The sequence below is a fragment of the Coregonus clupeaformis genome, chromosome 29, assembly GCF_020615455.1.
Source record: "Coregonus clupeaformis isolate EN_2021a chromosome 29, ASM2061545v1, whole genome shotgun sequence".
Taxonomy (NCBI): Eukaryota; Metazoa; Chordata; class Actinopteri; order Salmoniformes; family Salmonidae; genus Coregonus; species Coregonus clupeaformis.
Genome location: NC_059220.1, coordinates 37,522,842 through 37,536,344, shown reverse-complemented (window position 1 = coordinate 37,536,344; position 13,503 = coordinate 37,522,842). Strand labels below are relative to the sequence as shown.

At 44.1% G+C, this 13,503-nt stretch overlaps 1 protein-coding gene across 6 annotated transcripts in view; it reads left to right on the top strand.

Moving 5' to 3' along the window:
- asap2a (ArfGAP with SH3 domain, ankyrin repeat and PH domain 2a) overlaps positions 1–13,001 on the top strand; it is a 78,383-nt gene extending 65,382 nt beyond the window's left edge. For 3 of the 6 annotated variants that reach the window (XM_041855481.2, XM_041855477.2, XM_041855483.2), the window contains 9 exons: positions 298–365; positions 3,471–3,584; positions 5,483–5,729; positions 6,745–6,897; positions 7,255–7,372; positions 7,698–7,753; positions 7,962–8,041; positions 8,884–9,003; positions 9,791–13,001. In XM_041855481.2, coding sequence (XP_041711415.1) covers positions 298–365; positions 3,471–3,584; positions 5,483–5,729; positions 6,745–6,897; positions 7,255–7,372; positions 7,698–7,753; positions 7,962–8,041; positions 8,884–9,003; positions 9,791–9,865 — 1,031 coding nt within the window. In that variant the 3' untranslated portion in view covers positions 9,866–13,001. The remainder of the gene's footprint in view (positions 1–297; positions 366–3,470; positions 3,585–5,482; positions 5,730–6,744; positions 6,898–7,254; positions 7,373–7,697; positions 7,754–7,961; positions 8,042–8,883; positions 9,004–9,790) is intronic. The other 3 variants (XM_041855482.2, XM_041855479.2, XM_041855478.2) reach the window with 2 other exon arrangements.
- Positions 13,002–13,503: the final 502 nt, after the last annotated feature.

Here is a 13,503-nt window from a genome sequence, read left to right as displayed (position 1 = left end):
CAGGGAGAGGAGATGTTGTTACAAACATGGCTGTTGACAGACATGGCTTGGCTCTCTGTCTAGCTGCCAAAGCAGTAGGCCCCCCTGGCAGCCTAGTGGTATGCTAGCATTGTGTTGACAGGTTGTTGAGTTGGGTGTAGATATCTTCATAATTCATGCTGTCATAGCCAAGAGATGATAATTGTGTCTCGGGTTACTTGTCAGTGCTCATCTGTGAGGTGTTGATCTCGAGTGGTAGTGTAATTTACACATATATAAAGTAAATGAATGGATCAAAATGATGTCTTCTTCCTGTAGCTAATGAGTCTGGGGAGACGCCGCTGAACATCGCTAAGAGACTGAAGCACCTACAGTGTGAGGAGCTGGTGAGTGCTGTGTGTGTGTGTGTGTGTGTGTGTGTGTGTGTGTGTGTGTGTGTGTGTGTGTGTGTGTGTGTGTGTGTGTGTGTGTGTGTGTGTGTGTGTGTGTGTGTGTGTGTGTGTGTGTGTGTGTGTGTGTGTGTGTGTGTGTGTGTGTGTGTGTGTGTGTGTGTGTGTGTGTGTGTGTGTGTGTGTGTGTGTGTGTGTGTGTGTGTGTGTGTGTGTGTGTGTGTGTGTGTGTGTGTGTGTGTGTGTGTGTGTGTGTGTGTGTGTGTGTGTGTGTGTGTGTGTGTGTGTGTGTGTGTGTGTGTGTGTGTGTGTGTGTGTGTGTGTGTGTGTGTGTGTGTGTGTGTGTGTGTGTGTGTGTGTGTGTGTGTGTGTGTGTGTGTGTGTGTGTGTGTGTGTGTGTGTGTGTGTGTGTGTGTGTGTGTGTGTGTGTGTGTGTGTGTGTGTGTGTGTGTGTGTGTGTGTGTGTGTGTGTGTGTGTGTGTGTGTGTGTGTGTGTGTGTGTGTGTGTGTGTGTGTGTGTGTGTGTGTGTGTGTGTGTGTGTGTGTGTGTGTGTGTGTGTGTGTGTGTGTGTGTGTGTGTGTGTGTGTGTGTGTGTGTGTGTGTGTGTGTGTGTGTGTGTGTGTGTGTGTGTGTGTGTGTGTGTGTGTGTGTGTGTGTGTGTGTGTGTGTGTGTGTGTGTGTGTGTGTGTGTGTGTGTGTGTGTGTGTGTGTGTGTGTGTGTGTGTGTGTGTGTGTGTGTGTGTGTGTGTGTGTGTGTGTGTGTGTGTGTGTGTGTGTGTGTGTGTGTGTGTGTGTGTGTGTGTGTGTGTGTGTGTGTGTGTGTGTGTGTGTGTGTGTGTGTGTGTGTGTGTGTGTGTGTGTGTGTGTGTGTGTGTGTGTGTGTGTGTGTGTGTGTGTGTGTGTGTGTGTGTGTGTGTGTGTGTGTGTGTGTGTGTGTGTGTGTGTGTGTGTGTGTGTGTGTGTGTGTGTGTGTGTGTGTGTGTGTGTGTGTGTGTGTGTGTGTGTGTGTGTGTGTGTGTGTGTGTGTGTGTGTGTGTGTGTGTGTGTGTGTGTGTGTGTGTGTGTGTGTGTGTGTGTGTGTGTGTGTGTGTGTGTGTGTGTGTGTGTGTGTGTGTGTGTGTGTGTGTGTGTGTGTGTGTGTGTGTGTGTGTGTGTGTGTGTGTGTGTGTGTGTGTGTGTGTGTGTGTGTGTGTGTGTGTGTGTGTGTGTGTGTGTGTGTGTGTGTGTGTGTGTGTGTGTGTGTGTGTGTGTGTGTGTGTGTGTGTGTGTGTGTGTGTGTGTGTGTGTGTGTGTGTGTGTGTGTGTGTGTGTGTGTGTGTGTGTGTGTGTGTGTGTGTGTGTGTGTGTGTGTGTGTGTGTGTGTGTGTGTGTGTGTGTGTGTGTGTGTGTGTGTGTGTATATATATACAGTGAGGGGGAAAAAGTATTTCATCCCCTGCTCATTTTGTACATTTGCCCACTGACAAAGAAATGATCACTCTATAATTTTTATGGTAGGTTTATTTGAACAGTGAGAGACAGAATAACAACAAAAAAATATAGAAAACGCATGTCAAAAATGTTATAAATTTATTTGCATTTTAATGAGGGAAATAAGTATTTGACCCCCTCTCAATCAGAAAGAAGAAATTTCTGGCTCCCAGGTGTCTTTTATACAGGTAACGAGCTGAGATTAGGAGCACACTCTTAAAGGGAGTGCTCCTAATCTCAGCTTGTTACCTGTATAAAAGACACCTGTCCACAGAAGCAATCAATCAATCAGATTCCAAACTCTCCACCATGGCCAAGACCAAAGAGCTCTCCAAGGATGTCAGGGACAAGATTGTAGACCTACACAAGGCTGGAATGGGCTACAAGACCATCGCCAAGCAGCTTGGTGAGCAGGTGACAACAGTTGGTGCGATTATTCGCAAATGAAAGAAACACAAAAGAACTGTCAATCTCCCTCGGCCTGGGGCTCCATGCAAGATCTCACCTCGTGGAGTTGCAATGATCATGAGAACGGTGAGGAATCAGCCCAGAACTACACGGGAGGATCTTGTCAATGATCTCAAGGCAGCTGGGACCATAGTCACCAAGAAAACAATTGGTAACACACTACGCCCGCAAGGTCCCCCTGCTCAAGAAAGCACATATACAGGGCCGTCTGAAGTTTGCCAATGAACATCTGAATGATTCAGAGGAGAACTGGGTGAAAGTGTTGTGGTCAGATGAGACCAAAATCGAGCTCTTTGGCATCAACTCAACTCGCCGTGTTTGGAGAAGGAGGAATGCTGCCTATGACCCCAAGAACACCATCCCCACCGTCAAACATTGAGGTGGAAACATTATGCTTTGGGGGTGTTTTTCTGCTAAGGGGACAGGACAACTTCACCGCATCAAAGGGACGATGGACAGGGCCATGTACCGTCAAATCTTGGGTGAGAACCTCCTTCCCTCAGACAGGGCATTGAAAATGGGTCGTGGATGGGTATTCCAGCATGACAATGACCCAAAACACACGGCCAAGGCAACAAAGGAGTGGCTCAAGAAGAAGCACATTAAGGTCCTGGAGTGGCCTAGCCAGTCTCCAGACCTTAATCCCATAGAAAATCTGTGGAGGGAGCTGAAGGTTCGAGTTGCCAAACGTCAGCCTCGAAACCTTCATGACTTGGAGAAGATCTGCAAAGAGGAGTGGGATAAAATCCCTCCTGAGATGTGTGCAAACCTGGTGGCCAACTACAAGAAACGTCTGACCTCTGTGATTGCCAACAAGGGTTTTGCCACCAAGTACTAAGTCATGTTTTGCAGAGGGGTCAAATGCTTATTTCCCTAATTTAAAATGCAAATCAATTTATATCATTTTTGACGTGTTTTTCTGGATTTTTTTTGTTGTTATTCTGTCTCTCACTGTTCAAATAAACCTACCATTAAAATTATAGACTGATCATGTCTTTGTCAGTGGGCAAACGTACAAAATCAGCAGGGGATCAAATACTTTTTTCCCTCACTGTAAGTGTATGTGCGTGCGCACGTCTTTAGCAAGATAGAGAGTGACTCCTTATCTTCAAGCTTTGTTTGAGCTATTAATCACTGTCAGTGTGTGTGTGTGTGTGTGTGTAGCTGAACACAGCGCTGGCGGGGAAGTTCAACGTCCACGTACACGTAGAGTACGAGTGGCGTCTGCACCATGAAGACATGGACGAGAGTGATGAGGACCTTGATGAGAAGGTGAGGGTGAGGACTCACTTCAGATTATACACACACACACACACACACACACACACACACACACACACACACACACCATGAACTCACACATACACACAGACACACACATAAAAGTATATATATATATTTACATTTACATTTACTTCATTTAGCAGATGCTCTTATCCAGAGCGACTTACAAATTGATATATATATATATATATACATACATACATACATACATACATACATACATACATGCATACATGCCTTGCAGAAGTATTCATCCCCCTTGGCGTTTTTCCTATTTTGTTGCATTACAACCTGTAATTTAAATTGATTTTTTTTGGGATTTCATGTAATGGACATGCACAAAATAGTCCAAATTGGTGAAGTGAAATGAAAAAAATTACTTGTTTCAAAAAATAAATAACAGAAAAGTGGTGCGTGCATATGTATTCACCCCCTTTGCTATGAAGCCCCTAAATAAGATCTGGTGCAACCAATTACCTTCAGAAGTCACATAATTAGTTAATTAAAGTCCACCTGTGTGCAATCTAAGTGTCACATGATCTCAGCATATATACACCTGTTCTGAAAGGCCCCAGAGTCTGCAACACCACTAAGCAAGGGCACCACCAAGCAAGACCAAGGGACAATGTTGTGGAGAAGTACAGATCAGGGTTGGGTTATAAAGAAATATCCGAAACTTTGAACATCCCACGGAGCACCATTAAATCCATTATTAAAAAATGGAAAGAATATGGCACCACAACAAATCTGCCAAGAGAGGGCCGCCCACCAAAACTCACGGACCAGGCAAGGAGGGCATTAATCAGAGAGGCAACAAAGAGACCAAAGATAACCCTGAAGGAGCTGCAAAGCTCCACAGCGGAGATTGGAGTATCTGTCCATAGGACCACTTTAAGCCGTACACTCCACAGAGCTGGGCTTTACGGAAGAGTGCCCAGAAAAAAGCCATTGCTTAATGAAAAAAATAAGCAAACACATTTGGTGTTCGCCAAAAGGCATGTGGGAGACTCCCCAAACATATGGAAGAAGGTACTCTGGTCAGATGAGACTAAAATTGACCTTTTTGGCCATCAAGGAAAACGCTATGTCTGGCGCAAACCCAACACCTCTCATCACCCCGAGAACACCATCCGCACAGTGAAGCATGGTGGTGCAGCATTATGCTGTGGGGGATGTTTTTAATCGGCAGGGACTGGGAAACTGGTCAGAATTGAAGGAATGATGGATGGCCCTAAATACAGGGAAATTCTAGAGGGGAAACCTGTTTCAGTCTTCCAGAGATTTGAGACTGGGACGGAGGTTCACCTTCCAGCAGGACAATGACCCTAAGCATACTGCTAAAGCAACACTCGAGTGGTTTAAGGGGAAACATTTAAATATCTTGGAATGCCCTAGTCAAAGCCCAGACCTCAATCCAATTGAGAATCTGTGGTATGACTTAAAGATTGCTGTACACCAGTGGAACCCATCCAACTTAAAGGAGCTAGAGCAGTTTTGCCTTGAACAATGGGCAGAAATCCCAGTGGCTAGATGTGCCAAGCTTATAGAGACATACCCCAAGAAACGTACAGCTGTAATTGCTGCAAAAGGTGGCTCTACAAAGTATTGACTTTGGGGGGGTGAATAGTTATGCACCCTCAAGTTTTCTGTTTTGTTTGTCTTATTTCTTGTTTGTTTCACAATAAAAAAATATTTTGCATCTTCAAAGTGCTAGGCATGTTGTGTAAATCAAATGATACAAACCCCCAAAAAATCAATTTTAATTCCAGGTTGTAAGGCAACAAAATAGGAAAAATGCCAAGGGGGGGTGAATACTTTCGCAAGCCACTGTACATAACACAAACACACCCTGATGACCTTTCTATAACCTTTTGACCCCTGTCCTCCCTCAGCCCAGCCCCCACCGGCGAGAGGAGCGCCCGGTCAGCTGCTACACCCCTGGCTCCAACGCCCACCGCCAGCCCAGCCCTGCTTCCCTGGCACGGGACGCTGCCAGCCTGGCCAAGGACAAGCAGCGTGGTGGGTACATGCCTAACCTGGTCAACAACGAGACCTACGGCACCATCCTCAACGCCAGCCCCCCCGCGCCCGGGGGGCCCACCCCCACCTCCGCACCCCCTCTGCCCCCACGAAACATAGGTACTTTAAAAAATATATTTTTTCTGTGATAGCAAGTTGGGTGCTGCGTTCATTTGGCGAAACGAACCAAATTCTATGAACAAGTTTAGTTTGTTCAGGGAATCAGTGTGAATGCTATTTGAGCACTGATTTAGTTTCAGAATGTTAAAAAAATTATCCTGATTTGAAGTTGCTAAACGTGATCCATATCAAATTACCCCGGCGTCAAGCCCTTTTCAAATCAGATTCACCTCTCGTCCTCCTCGTCATTTTTGGAGAATGGTATTTATAATACATGCCCAATGGGTTCAGTTCAAATAGAGGGAAATCTCAATTTGGCCACATATCTGTCATATACTGTAGATGGCCTTCTCTAATTAGTGCAAGGCCCCATGGTGACTTGTGTGACTCGTGTGGCGCTCTGACCTATTTGAAGGGCAGAGAGGACTCTGGGTAGGGAGCATGGACAGGCACATTGGCGGCGGCAGAGTGAGCTAGTGAGCTAATTTTTCCGAAAAGTTCTCAGTCTGTGCTCCATAGTCCATGATGAGAGGCAGACTGAAAATAACCCAAGATATCACTGGAAAGCAATTTGGTTAATGCGCATTGAAAATAGTCCAAAACGTTCAATTCCTGAATTGAATTTGTCTGTGCATCCGAATGCTCACATTCCACCATGCTGAACAATTTGATTAAACTCACTCACTTCGAAGCACATGTTGTCTTTACTTACTTGGGCCCATTGCCCCACGAAGAGCATTGGCCATCAGCAACTCCTCTCCAGTGAACTTGACTTTGGCCAGTCTTGTCTATTTAATTCCAGGAGTAGCCAATCTTTCTGTGTTCTGCATTGGTGTCAAGTCTCTCTCAATCAATCAATCAATCAATCAATCAATCAATCAATCAAATGTATTTTATAAAGCCCTGTTTAACATCAGCAGTGCTTTACAGATACCCAGCCTAAAACCCCAAAGAGCAAGCAATGCATGTCTCCAGGTGCCAAAGCATATCTTCTTTCCCCCTCCTCCCTCCCCAGTCCAGTTGTCAGGTCTGGGCGGGATGGTCCAGTCATCAGGGTCCTCTGGGTGGAAGCCTGGCTCTATAGACCTGGGGGTCCGACAGAGGTCCTCCTCAGACCCCCCCAATATCCACCCCCCCGTACCCCCCATGAGGGTCACCTCAACCACTGGTAGGCACCTCACCTCAAGGACTCATTGTCTTAACACATAATAATCATAATAATAACCATAATCATAATCATAATAATCATGGTTAATGATTGTACATAGCATTATTGTCGATAGCTCATGTTACAGTATATATAAGGCACATGCAGTATGTTTACAACATGATGTACAAAGATGACACCAAGGAGAAAAACACACCCAGTTTAGATGAGAAAGAGATGGGTAACTTAGGATGAGGACTCATCTTTGTATCTGTGCCTTGATGATGTCTGTGACAGCATGGGCAGCGCTATTGAGGCTATCTCCATTTTGTCCATCTAGAGCCCTCTTTCAACCTCTATCTCTCTCTGTCACCCCAGGTCTTGCTCCTCCCCCCGTGGCCAAGACAGTGAGTATGATGGAGGCGATGAACCAGCAGTCTAAACCAGGGACCGGACAGGGCCACAACAGAGCCCCAACACCCAAGTCTCCTTCTGGGTGAGCGCACACACACACACACACAAAAATGTTGGACACACATTGCCTGAGGCAGCATGTTTTACTTTGATGAACACAAAGCAAGTTTATCTTTGGAAAATAGCCTATAGGGTTTCTGGTTTACCACTTCATTAACTTCCAAGCTGAGCTGTCCTAAAAGACAAACAACTTAACACTATTCATCCACATGGCTCTACTCAAGCTCCCATAGGTCTGAGTTGTGTGACTGTTAAAGGGAAATGCACTGTGGGGTAAATGTGTGTGGGTTCATTTTAAGCACATCCTAAACAGCAGCTGACTACAAGGTTATGTTTGTGGTTTTTAGCAACGACAAAAGCTTCAGCAAAGGACCGACTCGAACTGGGTCCATCGAAAGACCAGGTGGGTGTAAAAAACAACAACTTGATTTATTCTGTGTCTGTACATAATCTGTAAAAGCATCACAAGTAACATAGTCAGATTACAATTTTACAAACAGGCCGGTATGTTATCTGTGGGTCGGCTGCAGACAATCTGGTTGTGTGATTTTGTGTCTGTGTGGAACAGTTTGTTTTCACAACAATGTCATCAAATCCTCTTCCTCCTCCAGCTAAAGAAGTGCCGGGATGCCCCCAGAACTCAATAGGTCAACCGCTGCCTCCCGCCCCCATGCCTAGGAAGACCTATCCGGTGAGTTCCTCCGACCTACCGTTGACCTTATATGGTTGTTTGCCCTGTTATTGATTGTGATGGAACAGTTATGGACAATACAGAGGCACTTATTGGACTTCTCTATCTGATCTCGTCGTTGTGTTTCAGTTGGTCTTATTGTCCCACACAGTCCAATGCACTCTGAGTATCAATGGCTCTAACAGTGTTTTCTCTATGAGGTGTCCTTCCTGTACCCCATGGAACATACAATGCTAAGAGGGAGGGAAACCTTTAAGTGTGTACTTGTTCTTGACAGATGGGGAAACCTCTCATATCTGTCCCTAGCTCAGTGCTAGCATTCTGTGTCACACGGGCTCACCATGTAAACCACTGACAGATCAGGGATAGCCTGTGGCGAAAACACGTGATGCACAACTCCCCCTGCCTGACAGTTACTATGTCCTGTGTCATTTGTCTGCTATGCAACCCTCCAGCAGTCAATGTGGAAGTGGGCGTCAAGCATTCCAAAGGAGTGACAGATAGTTAGATACTTCAGTTAAACGACAGCATCTGTCTGCAGAACAGTCAGTACACCTGCCTGTCTGCATTGAAATAGAATGATTAGAATGGGGAAAAGCCCCTGAGACCATGGCAATTTGACAGTGCACTTGTCATGGGCACACTCAATATGGCCCCGGACCACCCGTCACGGAAGGTTGACTTGAATGGGAATGTTGGTTCTAGTAATTATATTTTAAATTGTATATAACTGCCTTAATGTTGCAGGACCCCAGGAAGAGTAGCTGCTGCCTTGGCAGCAGCTAATGGGGATCCTTAATAAATACAAATACTGCTATGCCCGTCTGTCTGTGTCTCTTCAGAAGCAGAGGCCCAAGCGGGTGAAGGCCATCTACAACTGTATGGCGGACAATGCAGACGAGCTAACCTTCTCTGAGGGGGAGGTGATTGTGGTGGATGGGGCGGAGGACCAGGAGTGGTGGGTGAGTATCATCTCTAGATCAGGCTACTATTTTGTGTATTGGATGTGTGAAAATTGAAAGTGGAGAGCGTGAGAGTGGGTGTGTGTTTGTCTTCATTCACACGCAGTGAGAGCAGTCCGGCCCTTTTCTAGTCCAGATTTGGCCCATTCCGAGAGAGTCCACTGAGCATGTGCCAGAAATCTTGGTGGCCCCAGCAGCACAAAGCCATGACCTCATTCTGGCCATCCTTCTTCCTCTCCCTCTCTCCCTCCCTTCCTCTCCCTCTCCCCTGCCCCCGCCTGCCTTCCTTCCTCTGCAGAGCCCGTTGTCTGAATACAGACCAGCTGCAACTTGTTTTTCCAAAAGCCACCTCTGCAAACATGACCGTATTTAGTCACTTATTCTCCATGGGACTCTGTGTTACAGATGCCTTTCCAAATCCCCAAATCTCAGCCTTCCTCTCTCTTTTTCTGACTTCAATGGCATTTTGTTTATGTCCGCGTCTGAATTGACAACAACTGAAGCAGAATTGAAAAGGTGTTAGAAGTCAAATGTGTTTGTCTTCTGCTGATGCCTCTTAAGGGGAATGTAATCCAAAAGTAACTGAAAATAATCAGATTACATTACTGAGTTTGGGTAATCCAAAAGTTACGTTACTGATTACAATTTTGGACAGGTTACTAGTAACTGTAACGGATTACATTTAGAAAGTAACCTACCCAACCCTGCCATAGCTATATGCAAAAAGTGTGTGTTTTGTCCCAATTATCAGTGTGTTACGTTGTGCATCTCTCCTGTTCTCTCCCAGCTGGGCCACATCGAAGGAGAACCAATGAGGAGGGGGGCTTTCCCCGTCACATTCGTACACTTCATCATGGACTGAAGGTCAAAGGTCACCGGAGGTCAACACATGGACTGACCTGGGATGGAAATGCCCTTCACGAAATTATCTTTGTCATCATCATCAAGCTTGTGCCTGCACTGACACTAAAGAAGAGTGAAGTGTTGCTGCCCAATGCTTTGGCTATACAATGTGTTGCCATGACAACAGATCCACCCTTTACTCCAGGAATGTCATGTGACGTCATATCACTCCTTTAGGCCAAGCCTGCAAAGGCTCATGGGGAAACTGTGTTTAGACTTCTGACACCATCTGACATAAAAAAACAAAAACAATGATTGTAGTAGGTAACCTCTTGCAATAAAATGCACTTTCTGCTTATTTATCCAGGTCGCGACATTTAGAGGATTATTGACAAAATGAAGGTTCTGTTAATAAGTATTTCACTCTGTTGTCTTCGGTTTGTGAATTGTACAGAAAGTTCTTCAAGGACAGCTGACAGGGACAGTACTGTTTATCTTTAGGATTTCTTTCACTTATCATTAATGTGAATATAGTCGATATGCTTTGCATTGTTAAAGGGTGATTATTATTTATTTTTTACACATAACTGCTTAATAGGCAAAGACATGTTAACTTTATAGGACTCACAATGTGGGAAGCAAATTCAGTGGTGTAGTGGTGCCTGCAAAAGTGGGTATACTATAATTTGGCCAAAAAATTCCAAAAGGCCCGCCTGGTGACGGAAAGGCGCCTGTATGAAAAATTATATGACAAAAAGTGACACTGAATGACCTAAAATGATCAATCCCATATTGGTCTTTCACAGTCAGGCCAACCCAAGCTGTACTGTGCAGTAGGCTAATAGTAGGCCTACTATTGAAATGCATAAATGAGGCCATCAACTGAGTCCATAAATTCAGAGTTCAGATTTTTATTTTTTATTTTTTACAGGTTTTCACTCTAAGTCACACTTTTTAATAGAAAAACAACAAAATTGGATGTTGTAAGTCCACAACAATGCCACAGCAGGAGACCACTTTTGAGGTATGGGAAAAATCTAACAATGACTTTTTTTTGCAGTAATTAACCTTTAATTAAACTGTGCAGACGCCTAGCACTGTTTGGTTAGCAGTGTTTCTGTAGCACACATGAGATGGAGTTTTCAAAACAAATGGCCACTGGATTGATGGAAATAATCATGCTGCCAGGTAGGCATAGGCTACTTTGGAGCTAGTTAACATTTTAATTGAAAGTTTTTTGGGGAAAGCCTTTCCATCTAGGCTACCAGAAGACTGTTAGGCCTATCATTAGCTTCGCTATATTTTTCCTGTTCCTTAATTGTTTGAAACCTTGACGTTTTACTTCATATTATGGGGCATGTCTTACTTTCTACAAAGTAGCCTATAGTCAAAATCCCATCATAGAAACGTGGAGGTAATTAATTTATAAAGACATCCTCATATTCACGCTCCTGTTCTATTGGTTTTAAAATCAACTTTCTTTCATTGTTTATCAGACAAAGGCATTATCGTAGTCATATTAGCAACCCATGATAGTTGTTGCATTTTTAGATCTTCCCTCTTTCAAAATGTCTCTGTCCATGAAACCGCTCGCATTTTAGAATTGTGTTTCCCCGCAAATTGCATTTTGGAACATTTGCGTGTAACCCTACCGCCATGTGCACATTACTGTGCTTAAAATGTGAAGAAATAATAGTTTATCAACATTTTAAGCTAAACATTCTGATCTGTTCCATCAGCCGTATTAATTGATACAGCGTATACCTCCACCACACCACTGGGCAAACGTAATTCAAAATGGTGCTAGCCCAGTAATATGCTAGGAGCCCTTCCCTAGGGGTGATCCACTGTCCCCATTTCTAGACAGCCCTTGGTAACATGGTAACAACATGGGGTTGCTGGGGGTATATTTAGGCCTCTATTGATCTGGGAGAACCCAGGCTCACTACCCTACTGTGTGTGCGTACCTGCATGTGCAAATCAGCTTGAAACAATATAAGTTACTTACAGCACATCGTCTCCATTTAGATGGCCTACAGTGTGGTACCAGATTTACTGCATTAATACCCATCTCTGACACATTTACTAGCTGTTATAAAATGCCTAATTGTTGCACTTCTTACCCACCTGCTATAATATCAATATCAGTGAAATGGATGTTGTGAACTATCTTAGCTGCATAGATCACACTTTAGTTGTGAAACACCTCCATCTTTCTGTGGCTCTGGTCAAAAGTAGTGCACTATATAGGGAATATGATGCCATTTGGGACATAGACAGTGAGAGGGGTTTATGCACCTCCACGGGGTGAGGGTGATGGCTCCTGTCCTGTGCCTTTTATCTGTAGTGGACAGCAGGCTACCAAATGGCACACACACACAGAGGTACATGTGGACACACATGCACATAGTTGTCATTGTACTAAAAATTACTTGTCCTTTGAGGTGCCATTGTAAGGGGGATGGCAATACCAGATGACACACTTCAAAGGACAATGCAAATACTTTTACGCACACTTTCTCACTCACTCACACACACCTACCATAGTATTCAATCTGATTAATAGTGCTCAGCCTAGGATTCTACCATATTCCACAACTTTATTACTAGCTGGGACCAGCATTAGTTACAGACTACCCTTGTTTTATATATCCTAGGTCCCATACTGAAGAGTATGTTTTAAAATTATAAGCATTTGATGTCATGTCTGATTTTGGTTGCAGGGCAACTCTCTCTGTACATGTTTGATGTTTAATCTTAAATGGGACATACAGAACTCTCGATTGTGAATGAACTACGATAGACGACGACAACAGGAGGTGTCGCATGTGATAAATGTACCTGCTACACTATTCCTCCCCATATTAACTCACTGGAAATAGGATGGTTAATCTGTAAATGTTATAGATTTTGTTTGTTGATATTTAAATGTATAAAATAAGAGTTAATGACCTTGGCAGTAACTGTCTTTTAATGCACTGTGATGACGTGCTGTTGCCAGATTGTACTCCAGCTGGTGTTCAGTGTGTAGACTAGTAGTGTACACGCAAACCAAGGCTGAGAAGCTATTCCATTCATACTCATTGACTCTAACCTATTGTGCAAAATAAATGGGAAATTGAAACTGGAATAATACAATGAAATAATTCCCAGTGTTTTAGTCTCTCCATTCTTATCTTGCATTTATCATAGTGTATTGTTGCTTCTAAAAGCAGTTTAACAGTGTGTAAATGCTGTGTAGTATGGTGATTTTAGAGTGCTAGACTACTAGGTTTGTAACTTTCTGGGCAGTACACTAAATATAATCATAATGCAACAAGAGCTCTCTCTGGTGGAGAATGGTCAAACCCACTACAGCCCAATCCTATGTATGAGCTATGTCCATGGTTTCTAACTTTTTCTGCGATTTTTCTCCCTTATGTTCTGGTGCCATACCACTACACCTAAGGTTTACATCCACACTGAACTCTATAGGGTGGCAGGTAGCTTAGTGGTTAAGAGCGTTGTGCCAGTAACCGAAAGGTCGCTGGTTCTAATCCCCGAGCCGACTAGGTGAAAAATCTGTCGATGTGCCCTTGAGCAAGGCACTTAACCCTAATTGCTCCTGTAAGTCGCTCTGGATAAGAGCATCTGCTAAATGACGTATTATTATATAGA